Source organism: Aquila chrysaetos, chromosome 10 (assembly GCF_900496995.4).
Source record: "Aquila chrysaetos chrysaetos chromosome 10, bAquChr1.4, whole genome shotgun sequence".
Taxonomy (NCBI): Eukaryota; Metazoa; Chordata; class Aves; order Accipitriformes; family Accipitridae; genus Aquila; species Aquila chrysaetos.
In genome coordinates, this window is record NC_044013.1 from 32,759,703 (window position 1) to 32,774,936 (window position 15,234).

At 42.6% G+C, this 15,234-nt stretch overlaps 1 protein-coding gene across 6 annotated transcripts in view; it reads right to left on the minus strand.

Annotated features, from left to right (window-relative positions):
- Window positions 1-15,234, minus strand: part of AUTS2 (activator of transcription and developmental regulator AUTS2) — an 806,450-nt gene that overhangs the window by 437,870 nt on the left and 353,346 nt on the right. For all 6 annotated transcript variants that reach the window (XM_030027825.2, XM_030027824.2, XM_030027827.2 and 3 more), the window contains one exon: window positions 4,240-4,341. In XM_030027825.2, the coding sequence (XP_029883685.1) occupies window positions 4,240-4,341 (102 nt within the window). The remainder of the gene's footprint in view (window positions 1-4,239; window positions 4,342-15,234) is intronic.

A 15,234-nucleotide genomic window follows, 5' to 3' on the forward strand; every position in this document is an offset into this window, starting at 1 on the left:
AAATATCCCATATCTGAGGTTGAAACCGTGAGCTGTCCATGGGATTACACTGCTGGGGATGTAGACACCTTTCCTCCCAAAGCAGACAGCAACAGACCTGGTGGGCAGGCCACTCCAGGACTTACTCCTCATTGCTACAAAGCACTGGGGAAAGGGAAGCACTCATGAAAGAGCATGTCACCTTCAATGAGAGCCCAAGATGAGACCTTTAATGTAGGGGACAAATGGAAAGATTCCTATCCCACTCCCTATTCAAGAATTGGAGCAATATTCCAGACAGAAGAGTGCCAACTATTTCTCCCAGCTTGTGATTCCTTGTTCAGCAAAAGCAAGCAGAGGCCAGGCAGTCCACACTTCTGTTGTGCAGCAAGAGTGAAAGACCTCTGCTGCCTCTCAGCCAATGACCACATGTGAGAGGCTTTTACTGTTTGTCCCCTTGCTAAAAGCCTGCAGCCAACACCAGAAGCAGCAGGCAGGGCTGAGGGTGCCCAAAGCAGCTTGTCAGCCCTCTCCCGTCAGTGCAGGCTTGCACTGCCACTGCATCATCATTACCAAAACAATGAGCAAGGTTTGTTTCGCAGACATCAGATTTTTAAGAGGACTAGCAATGACTTTACATCTGAGTGTGAGCTGCAGCTCTGCAGTAGATCAGGAATTTAGGAATGTGCACCAAAGAAATCAAGGGGTTTTTAATTTGGTTTTGATTAGCAAAGAGGTGGCTGAACCCCTGAATACTCTCTGCATTTACTATCCAGGTTAGCTGTAATTCTCACATTTTCCTCAAGTAATCTCCGGGCTGCTTTGTAAAACATGGCTAAAAAGTTCCCCATGTATTCCAAAGCGGGAAGACTCAATGAAAAATAAATTCATACAGGAAGATAAGGAAAACAAGTTGACTGAGCTCTAAGCTGAGGAAAAGAGAAAGCGCTGCCATCTTGTCTCCAAGCAAAATCTCAACAAAATGAATTCTACTACTGGCAAGATGTTGATGAGATTAAACTGACTACAGCACCCTACATATAAAGGAGGAGCAGCTCTCCAATTTCTCTTTTAGGCCCCTGGAGCTACCTCTGCCCATAAAGGAAAAAACAAGTTGTCATTCCAAAAAATACTATACAGGGGAGAAAGGCAAAGAGAAATGGGTTTATGAAATTCAAACAGGGAGATGTATTAGGGCACTGTCAAATGCTTGCAATGGAGCATTTGAGCAATCATTATCCCTAATCTAGCAGAGGTCAAGTTCTCTGCTAATTATGTTCTCTCACAGAGGGGTGTGTGCGTGTGTGTACACATGTGCGAGATGAGGACAAAGAAAGGAGTTGATGGGAATCAGTCTAACTGCATTGCATCTGACAAGAACATAGAATATTCCTCTTCCTACTGTCTGATGCTATTTCAAGCCTCATTATGAGAAGAGTCTTCTGTTTAATATGGTCTTTTCATTGAATTATCTTCTTTTCATTTTTGACCACCTCTCTCGCAAAATGCTGCAAATTACCTGCTTGGATCTCATTAGCCTGGAAAGGAGTCATCCCTTGTAAACATACTTTGCGTCAATCTGTGTTATCCAAGGACTGCAGGTACATTTACAATATGTAGAGTTGAAAGATATCTGACAGGAGAGGGAATGAAGCCACTGACATGTCAGTTTGCAACTGGATATTCATTATACTATCTCCCCCATTCTGCATCTGTCACTAAGCTATCACTTAGGCTCCACATTAAAGCTCATGAAGCTAACATTTCTGTTTCAACAGCTTACTTACAACTAGGGATTTGAAAATTGATCATCCACCTAGAGTATATGCACTTCATTCATTATACATATTTCCATGCAGTAGCCATGCCTAATCTTACAATGCTGTCGGGCTACGTCAGTGGAGATCCATTATATTTCATGTCCAAAGTTTGCTTTCTGGCCTCAGGGTTAATCTGCCTGCAATATCTTGTATTTTTGTTCTATCTTCTGTTGAGTACACAACTTTTTGCGTATTGTTTCTGAGAAAACAGTTGTAAAAACAGAAAAGGATCTTCGGAGAAAACTTACTCTTTTGTCTGTGGTTTTTTTTCTGGACTGTAATTGGTAGGTATCATTAGACAACTCACTCCTTCAAAAGATATTATTTAAAATAACCTTATCAAGCTCTTGATGCATCTTTGTGCGTAAGAGCACAGTTCAAGGCAGGCTCACCCATAGCTGAAGTGGAAGTATCACTACCACTTTGTAAGGCCCTGTCATTTAAAAACACAAAGTGTTTGCCTTTGGGAGAGAGAGAAATGCAGAATGGTATTTACTTTTCTTAACTGAAAGAGTCTGGGAAAGGCCACCATACACTCAGGCAAGATGAGAGTTATCTTGTACATGTTTTTCAAATCTCAGCTGAACTGGCAACACCAGACCGCAGAGAGACATGCTTGTATCGCAATGAATTATCAAAGCATAAAGGAACTTACTTATTAAGCAAAACATAAACTACATGTAACATTTTAAAATATACATTTTTACATATATTTACAGAGCGTTCCTTTTGAGCAACCTAAAGTCCCTATGTCCTCTCTCAGGTGCACTAGGGAAGTTACATTTGCTCTCCACTTCGTTTTAATTCACCATAGTGCCAAGACAAAGGGAAAGTACTGTAAAAACATCAGAGAAAAACTGTATTTGATCAGGGGAAGGGGAACCAGGACTCTGCTCTCACTGCCAGGTCTGGCACTGCAAGGCTATCGGCTGCTGGGAAGCTCAAATAAACCTCAGAGCTCCCCACTCAGTACATTGCAACGGAGTGACAAGGCTAAATTAAAACCGTGTTTGTAAGGAGCTGTGAAATTTTTTGCTGGAAGGTGCTGTGGAATTGCGAAGTTCATTGCGGTGACTTCTCAGCTGCCACAGGGCTCAGGGCAAGCTAGGATGGCAACGGTGACAGGCTGACGGTCAGCTGCTGTCCACTGCTACGTGTACGGAGTATTTACTTACTATCTCCTCTGGTTTCACTCTCCTCTTCCAGAGATATCTTACAGCCCTGAGATTGACCTCACCTGACAGCTATGAAGGGCAGGCTCTGAAGTGTCTGGCTGAATGTACCCATAAAGGTTGGCTCTGGGGGAGGAATAGACCTCTAAAATAATGTGACAAAGGGATGAGGAAAGAGAGTGCTACAGATTTCACACCTCTGCAGAAAAAAAAAAAAAAAAAAATCAGGCGGCTGTTCCAGTGATATGCACAATTCAGCAAAATTTGCTAGCTGTGTGCCTTCAGGCTTAAATTTGCACAAAGAAATGTATCCTTTACAAAGGTATTTCTTTTAATGTCTGCTCAATTCAGTTTTATTGGATTGGCCTATAGAGGACACCATCTGGTATCTGTCATCCAAATCTACATGGACATGCTATCGATAAAATCCCCATCTCCAAAATGTGGGTTAGTTAAAAGTAGGGCCAGATTGTTGCCTGAAACAAATTGGTCTGACTGATGTAGCTATCCATGCTTTTACCAGGAAAGGATTTGACCTACAAAATCCCCAATTTAGATACTCTTTTGGGACAGGGCTGTCTTTATATTCTGTGTTGTAAAGCATGTAGCACAGAGGACACAGAGCCATGAATAAAACACTCAAGGATTGTGATGGTACACATAATAAATAATAATGTAATTGCAGCAACAGAAAGATTTCTGTAGTTATTCATATGTCAATAACTCATGCGTGTCATTCAGTGAATGACCAGCATTCTTCAATGGAGAAAAACATTCTCCACAGAGCTGCCATCTTAGGACCTTCCACAGCAGTTTAGGTAGAGCAATAAAGGCAGAGCTTATGCTATTGTTGGCCATGTCATATCAATTCATTATATATAAATTAGCTGAGTCTCTCTAGACACTCTAATACTTTTCATAAATACAGTATTTAGCCCAAAGAAATACATTCTTTTCCTTCCTCACTTGGGGTAAAAAGAGGCCATCTCACTTCTCAACTATGCAGAGCATTTTAACTTCATTAAATGGCCTTCAACTATTTCAAAATGAATGAGTGTTTTCACACAGACAGACATTGTACCAAACTTTAAGTTTACTGAACTGGGGCAGGAGACCTAAGTTACCTCCTCCTCTCCCAGCCCCGCAAAAGAAAAGGGATTTTAGCAACAAACCATCCCAGAAACTAAATCCTGTTATGACTTATGCCCCTCAGAAAACTACACCAGGGGTTAATCAGAGCAGTATTTGGCTGCAGGAGTTTTACTTACGTCACTGAGTCTTTCCCGAGAGCTACTTCGATGGAAACCTTTTGATTCCCCACTGGCACTTTCGCTGTCACTGTCTCGGCAACTGTTTTGACCTGGCTTGAGCTGCAGGAAAGAGAAAAAACAAAGAGAGCAAGAGTTTAGCCTGCTTCAGGTAAGCCCCTTTGTCCACTGCTCTTCTTTAACCCAAACCCACACCTACACAAAGCAGCGTTTACGTGGTGCTTCCAGCACTGCCACCGGCACAGTGCAGCTTTGGTGCCCAGGCAGTGTCTCAGCAAGACCATGAATGTAGAGAGCAAAGCAAGCTCGCACGCATGATGGCTCGCATGCGGGCCAAGACCCTGCAGGTAGAAGGAGGCAACATTCATGTCCCAAGGAAATCGCAGTTTAAGACCTTCATTTTGGGAACTTTTAGGCTTCTCAAGTTATTTATGCCATAGATGTAGTTTCTGAAGTCACCATCACATCAAAGCACGTACAGAACCAATCCCTCCCTCGTTACAGCATAAGAGTATTGAGGATCTAGGATCAATTAAAATCTCCCCAGGGGAAGGAGCAGCCATCACTATGGGGAGGCCTTTTGCTGGACTAGCCCCTAACAACATTGCCTGGTACTATAAAAAAAATTCTTGACTAACCTCAAAGTTCATAAAGCAACATGATCTACTTAATAGGTATCAGATTGTTTTTGCCTTTCAAACCAGCTTTAATGAACTTTAATGGCATTGTAATAAATAAAAAATACAAAAAAATTATGAACTATATTTTCAATACAATAGAGAATGCTTTCTATATTCTCTAAAAGAGAATCTGCTTTCTCTTACGCTGTGGATTGTGCAGGTCAACATGCTACAACAGGAGCATACTGAAATACATTTACAGCGTACTGAAATATATTTACCATATACATACATTATTACATATATTACACACACGTCCACAAGCACATATACATATATACAGCAAGAGGAAGAGATGAACTACATCTACTGCAATGCTGAAAATATATGTATTTGTTTTAACGTATCTTTCCCTGTATTTTGCTTGAATGTATTAAAATTTTGGTTTAGCCTTGTTGATGCTTCATTTGAACTGACTTTCTGTGAAGACTGGTTACTCCTGAAGTTACTACTGGCTAAAAGTCAATTTCAGAAATTTAGACTTAAAATCACATACATAAATACTGGCAGCAGAGGTAAATGCAGAGAAAATACTTGGCGAAGTACCTAATGAAGTATTTTATGAGACACCTACTACACTTACCAGTATTCATGTAACAAATACCAAACAACTCCTCCTAACTTATTCTAATTATTAATACATTCATAGTCATTTCTACTCAGACTGTACAGAAACAGATAATCACATTCATCTCCACTTCATGACTGGAGACCAAAAGTTCCTTCTCCATGAACTCTCTCCACCAACTTTTTTCCCCCTTCTATCTCATTTTTTTCCAGTTCTCCCAGAAACATGCTGCACAAGCACACACAAAAATTGATACACTTTCTCTTTTATAGGTGCACACACAAGACATACATTTCTGCTCTACTTCTCAGATATACATGCACACCCGTATACACTGTTCACCCATATACACTGCTGTTCTCTCCCAGGTTCACTAAAGGAGTGCACGAAGCATCCTCACCCTGATGGTTATCATCAGTTACTCCCTACCACTACAAGAGCAAATCGCATCTGCAAGCTTGGTATGTGTGTGCTACTTTACATTCATCCCTTATTCCCCTCATTAGTAAAAGGCAGTTTTGGGTGCTCTTTATCAGTCAAAAGAAAGGAAGGAGAAAGTACATAAAACTACAGGCTCAAACACAAAATTGAGTTGCAATGCCTGAGCAAAACTGCAAAAAATGGCTCAGGTGTACTCTCAGGTCAAAGAAAACGTAATATAAGAACTAGAGCTATTTGTCAAACACTTACAATTTAATAAATAGACTAAATATTCCACAGTTCAGCCAGAAAATCTCAAGTAAAAAGATTTTTATTTCAAATGGAATGGTTTATCAGTCAGATCTAATAGATCTAGGTAGCATTTTTTGGAGGCAGAGGGGAGGATAAGCGATTCAAGAAGTCTAATACTTCATATATAACTCACAGATCTTATCTAGGACCAGTGTGTACTGTAATTTTATGGTCCCGGGTTTAAAATTTAACCACCCAAAGGAAAATGGATCAAGTTTCCCTGACTCAGTCTTTCGTCAACATCCGCTCAATGATGGAAAAACTCTTACTGTAACTGAGGCCTGAAGAATTTTTTCCAGTCTCAAGTTTTAATTTTAGAACCTCAATTTATTTTGTACACAATTTTCATACATTAGTTATTTGCTAACTAATCATAACGGCGTAATTTTTATACTTCTTCTACATTGCGAATTCCAGCTCTTTACAGAGAAGAGAAGAAAAAAACAGCAGGTGTCATTTTTCTAGACACAATTTACAAGGAATAAGAAAATATGACCAAGATATCTGAGCCTGAAACTCTGTAGGAACAAAGTGAACTGCATAGACTAGACAGCAAACTCAGAACTAAGTCCAAGTTAAGATTTATAAGCTTTCCATATTTTCCTTTCTTTTTTTCCACTTGTGTTTCTCCATGTGCCAAACTGTTGAGGGTTTACATTTTATTCCAAAACCCATCAATCTGTGCTAAATTGAAAAAATAAAGCATGGAAATGTGCCCATTGTCTTCTTTTAAGAACCTAAAGTTACACACAAACACACATGAGAACACTTAATGTGGATAGGCAATGGTTCACTTCTATCTACTTGCACAGATTCAACCACTTAAAATTAAAATGACGTTGAAATAACATAGTGCGGCTGAAAAAGACAGCATTTTTAGTTACACTGCATGCATTTGGTGCATTACTCTGGGGCACATGGGAACCCTAAAACCAGCTTCCCCTCAAAAATGCAACTGTCCTCGGAAAAAATTTAAAGTGCAACATTGACAACTCTTGTTGCTGTATCACTCCTGTCAGGGTACCCCTCGCAAAAAGCAAAGCCAGCAGGAAACTCCCATGATGTCTACTCAGGTGTCTCACTGAGGACATACCCACATTAACACAGCCATTAATCTTCTAATTTGCACTGAACAAGGAACAAAGAAGGGTTTGCAAAAAGCGCATTTGACTCCACGCTTTCACTGTACAGTGGGAGTGAATTTATCCATGTAGGAATCCATCTAAAGGGTCTCACAAAGAGGAAATACAGACATTTCTAGATTGAAAGCACAAAACCCTAAAAACACAGTGTGTCGCTGACTCCCCAGGAACCTGCATGGCCTCAAGGATTCCTCAAGTATGAGAGATGGGGTATGTGCACAAAAAGTGATAATCAGCAACTTGAGCCCGTTTGCCCAGGCTGAATGGCATGGGGCCAGGGCCTGGTGCACACCCATGACTCCAAAACTTTTCTAGGAGTCATTCTTCAAATCATCACATCGTATTTCTGGAAATCTTTCATCACACTACAGGACCTGTAATTTTGTAATGCCTTTAAATCTACTGGAGGATACTGAAAGTCAAGCAGAACTGGATAACCAGATAACTACACTTGTATTAAACGTAAGAAAGGAAAAGGGGAAAAAAAAAGATCTGGAAGGGTGGCTGCTGGCTGAAGTGCTGGGCTGGGACTCAGCAGCAGGTTTCATTTATGATTCTTCACCACACCCCATTCCCTCCCCAAAAAGTGAGAATAATGACAGGTCTCCCCTGCTTTAAAAATTGGTCTATTTAGAGAGTATTTTTAGCAGGGACAGTTTCCCAGTGGGTGAGTGCGGAATGCATCGCATGCTACAGGACCTGATAATCCCACTCACCGCTCTGGCGGCCACTGTGGTAGCAACAATGTTTCCTAATGGTGAGATGGCTCCACTGCCAAAGTGCATTAAAAAAAACCCTAAAGCCTGTAAACCCCCACACTCACCTGGGTTTTCATCCTTCCCTTTCGTACGGACGCGAGTCTTAGGAAGCCTGCGTGCATTAGATGTCCCTGCCCAGCCGCGGGCCGCGGGACTGCGGGAGCCTCTGTGAGGAGAGGCTGGCGCTGCCCCTGCTGGTGCCCGCCGGTGCCCACCGGTTCCCGCCGGCTCTGCAGCAGCCCCCGCCACAGCCCCAGCTAGGCCCGTCAGCGCAGCCGGTGGTGCCCCTGTGAAAGCGTATTTCAGAAAGGGCAAAAACGGCAGAGCGCTGAGGAGCGAAGGGAAAATAAGCGAGAGCGTGCCCTGCGAACACGGCCAGGTACGGACGAAGGAGCGGGAGTAGGTGCTCGAGGTGCCGGAGCAGAGATTCCCCGGCAGCCCGGGGGGGGACCCGGGGCAGGCAGATACTCCCTGAAGGAACCGTGTCCCCTGTAGAGCTCATGCTGGAGCAGATTTTTCCTCAAGGAATTGTCACCCGTGGGAGGCGCCCACGCTGGAGCAGGGGAAAGGAGCAGCAGAGAGGAGCTGTCACAGACAGACCACAACCCCCCCTCCACACGTGGCGGGACACAGAGGAATACAGGAAGGAACCTGAGTTGGGGGGGAGGAGAAGGTGTTGTTTCAATTCTTGTTTTGTTTCTCACTATCCAAATCTATCTTAACTGGCAATAAATTAAATTAGCTTTCCCCATGTGGAAGCTGTTTTGCCCCTGATGGTAACTGTTGATCTCCCTGTCTTCAACTCACAAGCTTTTTCATCTTATTTCCCCCCGCTTGCCCTGTTGAGATGGGGGGGGGTGAGAGAGCAGCTCGGTGGGAGCTAAAGTCACCACACCATGGTTTGGTAAAAAGCACTTGCTGCTCATCCACTGAGTCAAAAAACTTCAGACGTACCACTCTGCACTGCCCTGCAGAGTAATGCAAAACAGATGCAGAGCTGTAAACTGCCATGAGGGACACAAGGAGTGAGAGGGTTACTGAGATAGCATGGGGAGGGGAGAAGGAAAGGCATAAGATAGGAAACACTAAGAGTGACCATTTGATGAAGGAAAAACAGAGAGAAAGACTAGCTCAGGCCTAAAGGTCACAAAGAAACTGGCCAGAAACTGCTAAGATTATGAATAAACCAAAATACATGCAAAAACATCAACGTGAAACTGCAGTATTAGCAAGCACTAACAGTAACCCTTCTTTCAGGGCATAGAGAGGTTTTCAGGTGACATGAAATATACTGGAAGTATTTTTGCACCAGAGAAATATTCAGCCCTATTTTGTGACAGCAAAAGTACAAACTGAATATTCAGCTGTGTCCAGGGAAAGCAGCTCTCTGGCATGCTTCCTTCTGCCATTCAAAGTTAAAGGGTAAAGTAGACCTAAATATACAGGCTTAGAAGTAGGATAGATCTACAGGAATAGTGCTATAGTTACTACATTAGTCAGACATTTCTGTGAAATGAAAGGATGGGGGGCATAAGCCGTAAAACACTCCTAAGGATAACCCATAACAACATGGCGCTCTGTTGCCTTTTGTCTCCAAAAGGAAAAGAATGAAGGACCAGAGATAGTCGATCATGTTGAGAGGTGTAAGGGAGGATGAAAGGGCAGCTGAGCCCCAGACTACAGGAAGCATCATCCTCTCAGGACCGCAGCTTGCTTTGCTGGATTCCTAAGCCACTTTAGATAATTCCATAATAGTGGTGCCTGGTTAGCAAGTAACAAAAAGCAAAATAAATAAACCTACCGAGAATTTAGCAAAAGCCTTTTTCACAGAGCTTATATATCATGTCAAAAACACCCTAATGTGGCTATTCTGAGCTCTCTTTTTTTTTTTTTAATATATTTTAATTTAAAACCCCATACCATTTGGCAGCAGTAAATCTACGGTATAGTTTCGAGGCGCCTGAGTTTCCACACCATATGGAATTAAAGGATTATTTCACTACATTATATTTTAAAGTTATGAATACTAACACTTCTCCCTATTATAGCACAGCCAGCAAGCTGAGCCTTTACCAGAGCCCTAGAGGAAGGGGACACCTGCTTCCCAAGGGATGGCATAACCCTACTGCGGGGAGGAGAATTTTAGGCTTTCAGTTCTGCCTGTGACTCACTATTTATACAGCTTTTGCAAGGACAAAACAGTCCAAAACTCTTCTGATCCAGCTCCTACCTGGGTGAATATATTCTGTAACTCAGATCAGCTGGTGAACAGACTAGTACACGCTCTATTAGCAATGCTTTCTGACTCCAGGAAGTCTGAACAGGTACAGCCCAGTCCCAAACCCATGACAGTAGTTCATTCTGACCAGGGTGACAGCCCCACACAGTACGAAGACATTTCTACCTGCTCGTTCATATACACAGAGCTTGCCTCCCCTTGCTCTCTGGGCTCTTCCCAGCAGTGCAGAGTCAAGCCAGGCTCTTAAGATTTGAATTTTTGTCACTACCAGCAGCCACACTCTTTTCCCAAATGCTGCACACATGGATCTAGGCAGAAGCACCAACAAATCAGGCAGTTGCTGACGACTGCAGGCTGCTCTGGGTGGCCCAAGGCCAGGGAGCAACAGCCAGTTCAGCCTGTGAGAAAAAAGAAAGCCCAGCTGAACCCAGTGAGATAGATCCTAGTTAACAGGCTGGGCCACCTCAGCATGATTTGTCACGAATCCATCACTGTTTCTTCAGGGCTTGGCAAACAGGAGGAGTTTGGCTCGCAGCACACAGGCAGGAGGGAGGGGGTCAGGGGGACAGGGGTGGGAGAGCCTGAGCCCACTCCCACCTCGCATGGTCACAGGGAGGGAGGGAGATGGATTCCTTGGCGCTGTGTCGGGCTGCATCCTCACAGCTCCCAGCAATGGTGTGTGAGCCACAGGTCTGGGGAGGGAGCCAGAGCGGTGGGCACTGCCATACGCTGGTGTGAGGTCGGGGGACAGGCAAGGGATGGACCACTGAAGCCTCTTTAATATCAGATGTCTCTGAAGCATCTGATGAACAGTTCAGCACTGGGAGCATCTCCAGCACCCAGCTGTGGGGCTGACCCAACCGATCCCATGCTGATTTTACCCATTTATTTTTTTTCTAACATGAATGTCACCACACGCTCTGAGGACACTGGTTTTGATGTGCTCTTAGGGTCAAAAATTTAAGTGCAGTTGCCACTAACGCCCATCCACTCACTAGGGTGGAAAAATCATCAGTGAATTAAAATATGTATTGCAACATCATTTTGCACTTAAATGAAACATATTTTTCCCTTAAAATCTGTTAAATTTGATTTCAAAATATGGCAATTCATGTTGAAGCATAATTGATTCTAAACAACAGAACAATTGAGTATAGAAAACAGAAGTATAACATCAGTGGATTAAAGGGTGATGAGTTAAACACTGTTCAGTTAAAGGGTGCTGCTTTTTAAATTATATCTATACTAAATAAGAAAATGTCTTTAGTTTTTCTGGTCAGCTTAGCTTTCACACACATACATCACAACAGCACTGAACTACAGCCTTGTCTGTGCTACTGTGGTACGCAGACCCAGAGGCACAGCAGCAACATCCACTTTCTAAGTACTGCACAAACACAACCGAAGGAGCTAGTCACTGCCCTACCCAAGCAGACACACACACGTGAAGTGTCTTTCATCAAAGAGCAACAGCAGATTTCATGTAGGACTGAATATTTGATTGCAAAGAAAACATATTTTATCAATGACTGAGAACAAATCCGGCTGTATGAAAACAAATAAAAGGAGAACTGCATAGCAAGAAAAAACCCACAACAATGTAAATCAAGGCTTGTTACTTGTGTGATTTAAATCATGATTAACAGCTGTCATTTAAATACTTCCATTTAAACCCATCTTGCTACTGACTTAAGTTAGACAAATTATACAGCACTTACATGTCACCCAAAGCTTTAAAGATGGTTCAACACGGCAGCAGTGAATCTGGAGCAAGACCTCTACACTGCATTTCTAACAAAGCCATGTTCACCACCATGACATCTGCCTGACTAGCTAAACAGACAAGCAGTGCAAGGAAAGCAAATCAGAGGTAAGATAATGAGGAGGAAGAATATTTACAATACACAAGTTTAGACAGTAAATATGAAAAAAGAATTCACGCCGTGTGTAGACTCTGAACAGCATTAATACCAAGACATTTTTCACACCAGGTAAGAAAAATCTTGTTACCTAAGAGATGCAATAAAACATTAGAAGAGGCTCTCTGTGTATGTCTTGATATTTAATCTTACAACCACCAATGCACATGCTCCAAGAAATTTTCAGCTGCTGAGGATCAGGGCCTACATGCCATCACCCTGGGATCTGACATCCCTACCAGAATATGAAGCTGTATTTTGCATGCCTGTATGGTAAAAGTGAGGTGGTAAACCAATAGAGACAAGATTTTATGTTTTGTTTCCTTCCTGCCTCTACTGAGAAAAAAAGTAATCTTCCCATTCCAAAATTCTTTCTATGAAAAACAAGAATAAACGCACACACATATATTTTTCCAATTCCCTGTTGACAAAAAAAAGCTAAATCTAATTGAACTTGAACAAATAACTATAAATAATTACCTGATTAGCTCTATGATACAGAACAAGGGTGTCTTTTACTTATTCTAAAGCACTGATGGTCATTTCCTGTTGCCTTTGAGCTGATCCAGTGTCTGCTGCTGCTCTTGCTCAATACATTGCAGTAGAGGAACTCATCCTCTACCGCCTTAAATGGGGGAGATCCTACTGAAAGAAACAGAGCTACAACTCTCCTCTCCTGGGGAGAATTTGGCTATTTAGCATTGTTATTACAGAAACACAAAGTGATCATGTTCTGCTCACAGTAGCAACAGCAGAAGCAACATAGGCTAAGAATAAATAGCATCCTTGCCAAAGCAGGGGTGGGGGATAAAGAGAAAGGGCATTTATTTCCAGATCCTCTTCTCCTTCATTATATGCTTGGGCAACCTTAGATATATAGCTCACAGAAGGTACTCTGAAGTAGCTCTGTAGCTGTATTTTATCCAAGTTACACAGAGAATGCAGCCCATCATTTTTCCTGTGCTGTTTATACAGAAATCAAAGATAAATTTGGCATAAACTCATCACACCCCAGAATCATACATACATTATACAACATATAAAGTGTAACAGACTTGCTCTGTTCCCCAGCTCCTGTTAAGAGCAGTATGAAACAGCAAGCTGTTGGCAATTGCAACAAATGAAGCGTATTTCAGCACACTTTAAAAGCTGAATTGCAAAAAAATATAGGCTTCTTCTGACCCGTTGCATTTTGATGGTTGCACAGTGAGAAATATGGCCTTTAAAATTACACCTTGCAAAGCACTCCATTGTACCAATCAATCTCTCCAAGCAGCTTCCATAGCACAGACTCGCGCAGCAGAGAGGGATAAAGACCGAGGGTCCAGCCGGTCTGCTCCGAGGCAGCCAGAGCAGTGGCAATCACGGTGGAATCGATCTGCCCATCCCAATATTTACTCAGTCCTGCTGCTGAGCTTGTTTGTATCCCACCCTGGATTTCCAGGGCTCTCCCTGGGCTATGTGTCAGGGAAGCTAGTCCTCGTAGCGCTAAAAATCACCTCTGAAACACAGCTGCTTCAGTGCCTGTTCCTGCCTGGTACAAGCGTACCATCCTCATCTGCACGGATATATATCCATTCACATTCTGATCCGTGTATGGCACAAATCCCATGTGTTATTCAGCTGAGTGATGCCCATTTACACCATCTATACTTCTTGCCTCTGCTTTGTCTGTCCTCAAACCAGATTTCAAGTTCTATGGGCATAGACATAATCTTTTAATACAGTTGCATATTCCGCCCCCCACCCCACCAAGCCCTGGGAATACCCTACAAGGAGCAGTGTATGCATATTCACTGCAACAGTTTCCATCAGGGACTGACTGGTTTTTGTGGTTCCATGTAAAAAAATGGACAACCAAGCCAGCAGTTTTACCCCAACGTTCTGCATAGAATAGCCTATTTCAGAGCACTCGGCAACGATGACTTTCCAGATCCTTCTTAGTCCGTTACCCGCTCTTGCTTCAGTGGTGACAGGCACAGGGTCCAGCCTGTGGCATCAAGGACTCTGTCCCCATCTCAGCCCTGGACCTGTGAGGAGTTCTTGTTTCTGTTGTATGGGAAAGGTCAGGTGAGGTAGGAAAGTGGAGCCAAACACTACTTCTACGCTCAATCTCCAGAAAGGGGAGAGGAGAACAGAAATATTATCCCACTTAGCCCGGAGTGTCTGACATCCAACCCCCTAAGGACTCTGCTTGACCTCTGGTTGACTTTAAAATATGTAACTTACTGGAAAAATACTGAAGTAAGAAGATAAAATGAATCACATGATGGAACAAAAAGCAAACAGGCCAGGTCAAGAAATCTTAACAGCGCCGCAGCTCTACAGCTCTGCAAATTTGGCTAAAGAGCCTCCCTCCATCTGTTTTAATTAGGGGAAATGTAAAACTAAGGTAGCTTGTGTAGAATTTCACTCATTTCAAGTCCACAGGATGGTTTCCTCATGCGCAAAGGAGATGCAAGATGGGATGAGACCTTTTGGGAACATCTAAAGATGTGAAGGAGCTCCATGAACCAAGCCTGAAAAAGACCAGACTGACAGTTCTCGCTTGCTTGAACTAAGTCACGGCTACTGTCATCCTTTTTTTCCTCAACGTAGACCACTCACCTGACACCCAGTTAACATTACAGAAGTAAATAAATGTCTTGAAGGAGGAAATATCAGTATTCATGGATGGACCTCAAGATGCTTGCCGCTGTTTACATAAAAAGAGCCCTGTTATTTCATAGTTCGATATAAACCCAGAATAAATATTTTATAACTTGCTTGCATAAATAATGATTTGAAGGTTGAGCTATTGCCTTAAAAATATAATACTATTTTAAGCTGTTTAACTGGCCAGCCACATAAATTATTCAAGATTTAAAAGTCATCCTGTGGTCTCTGTACAAGGAGAAAACTAGGAAGTCATAACTATAATGACAAAAGCAGGGCAAGATCAATCAAACCACATGATC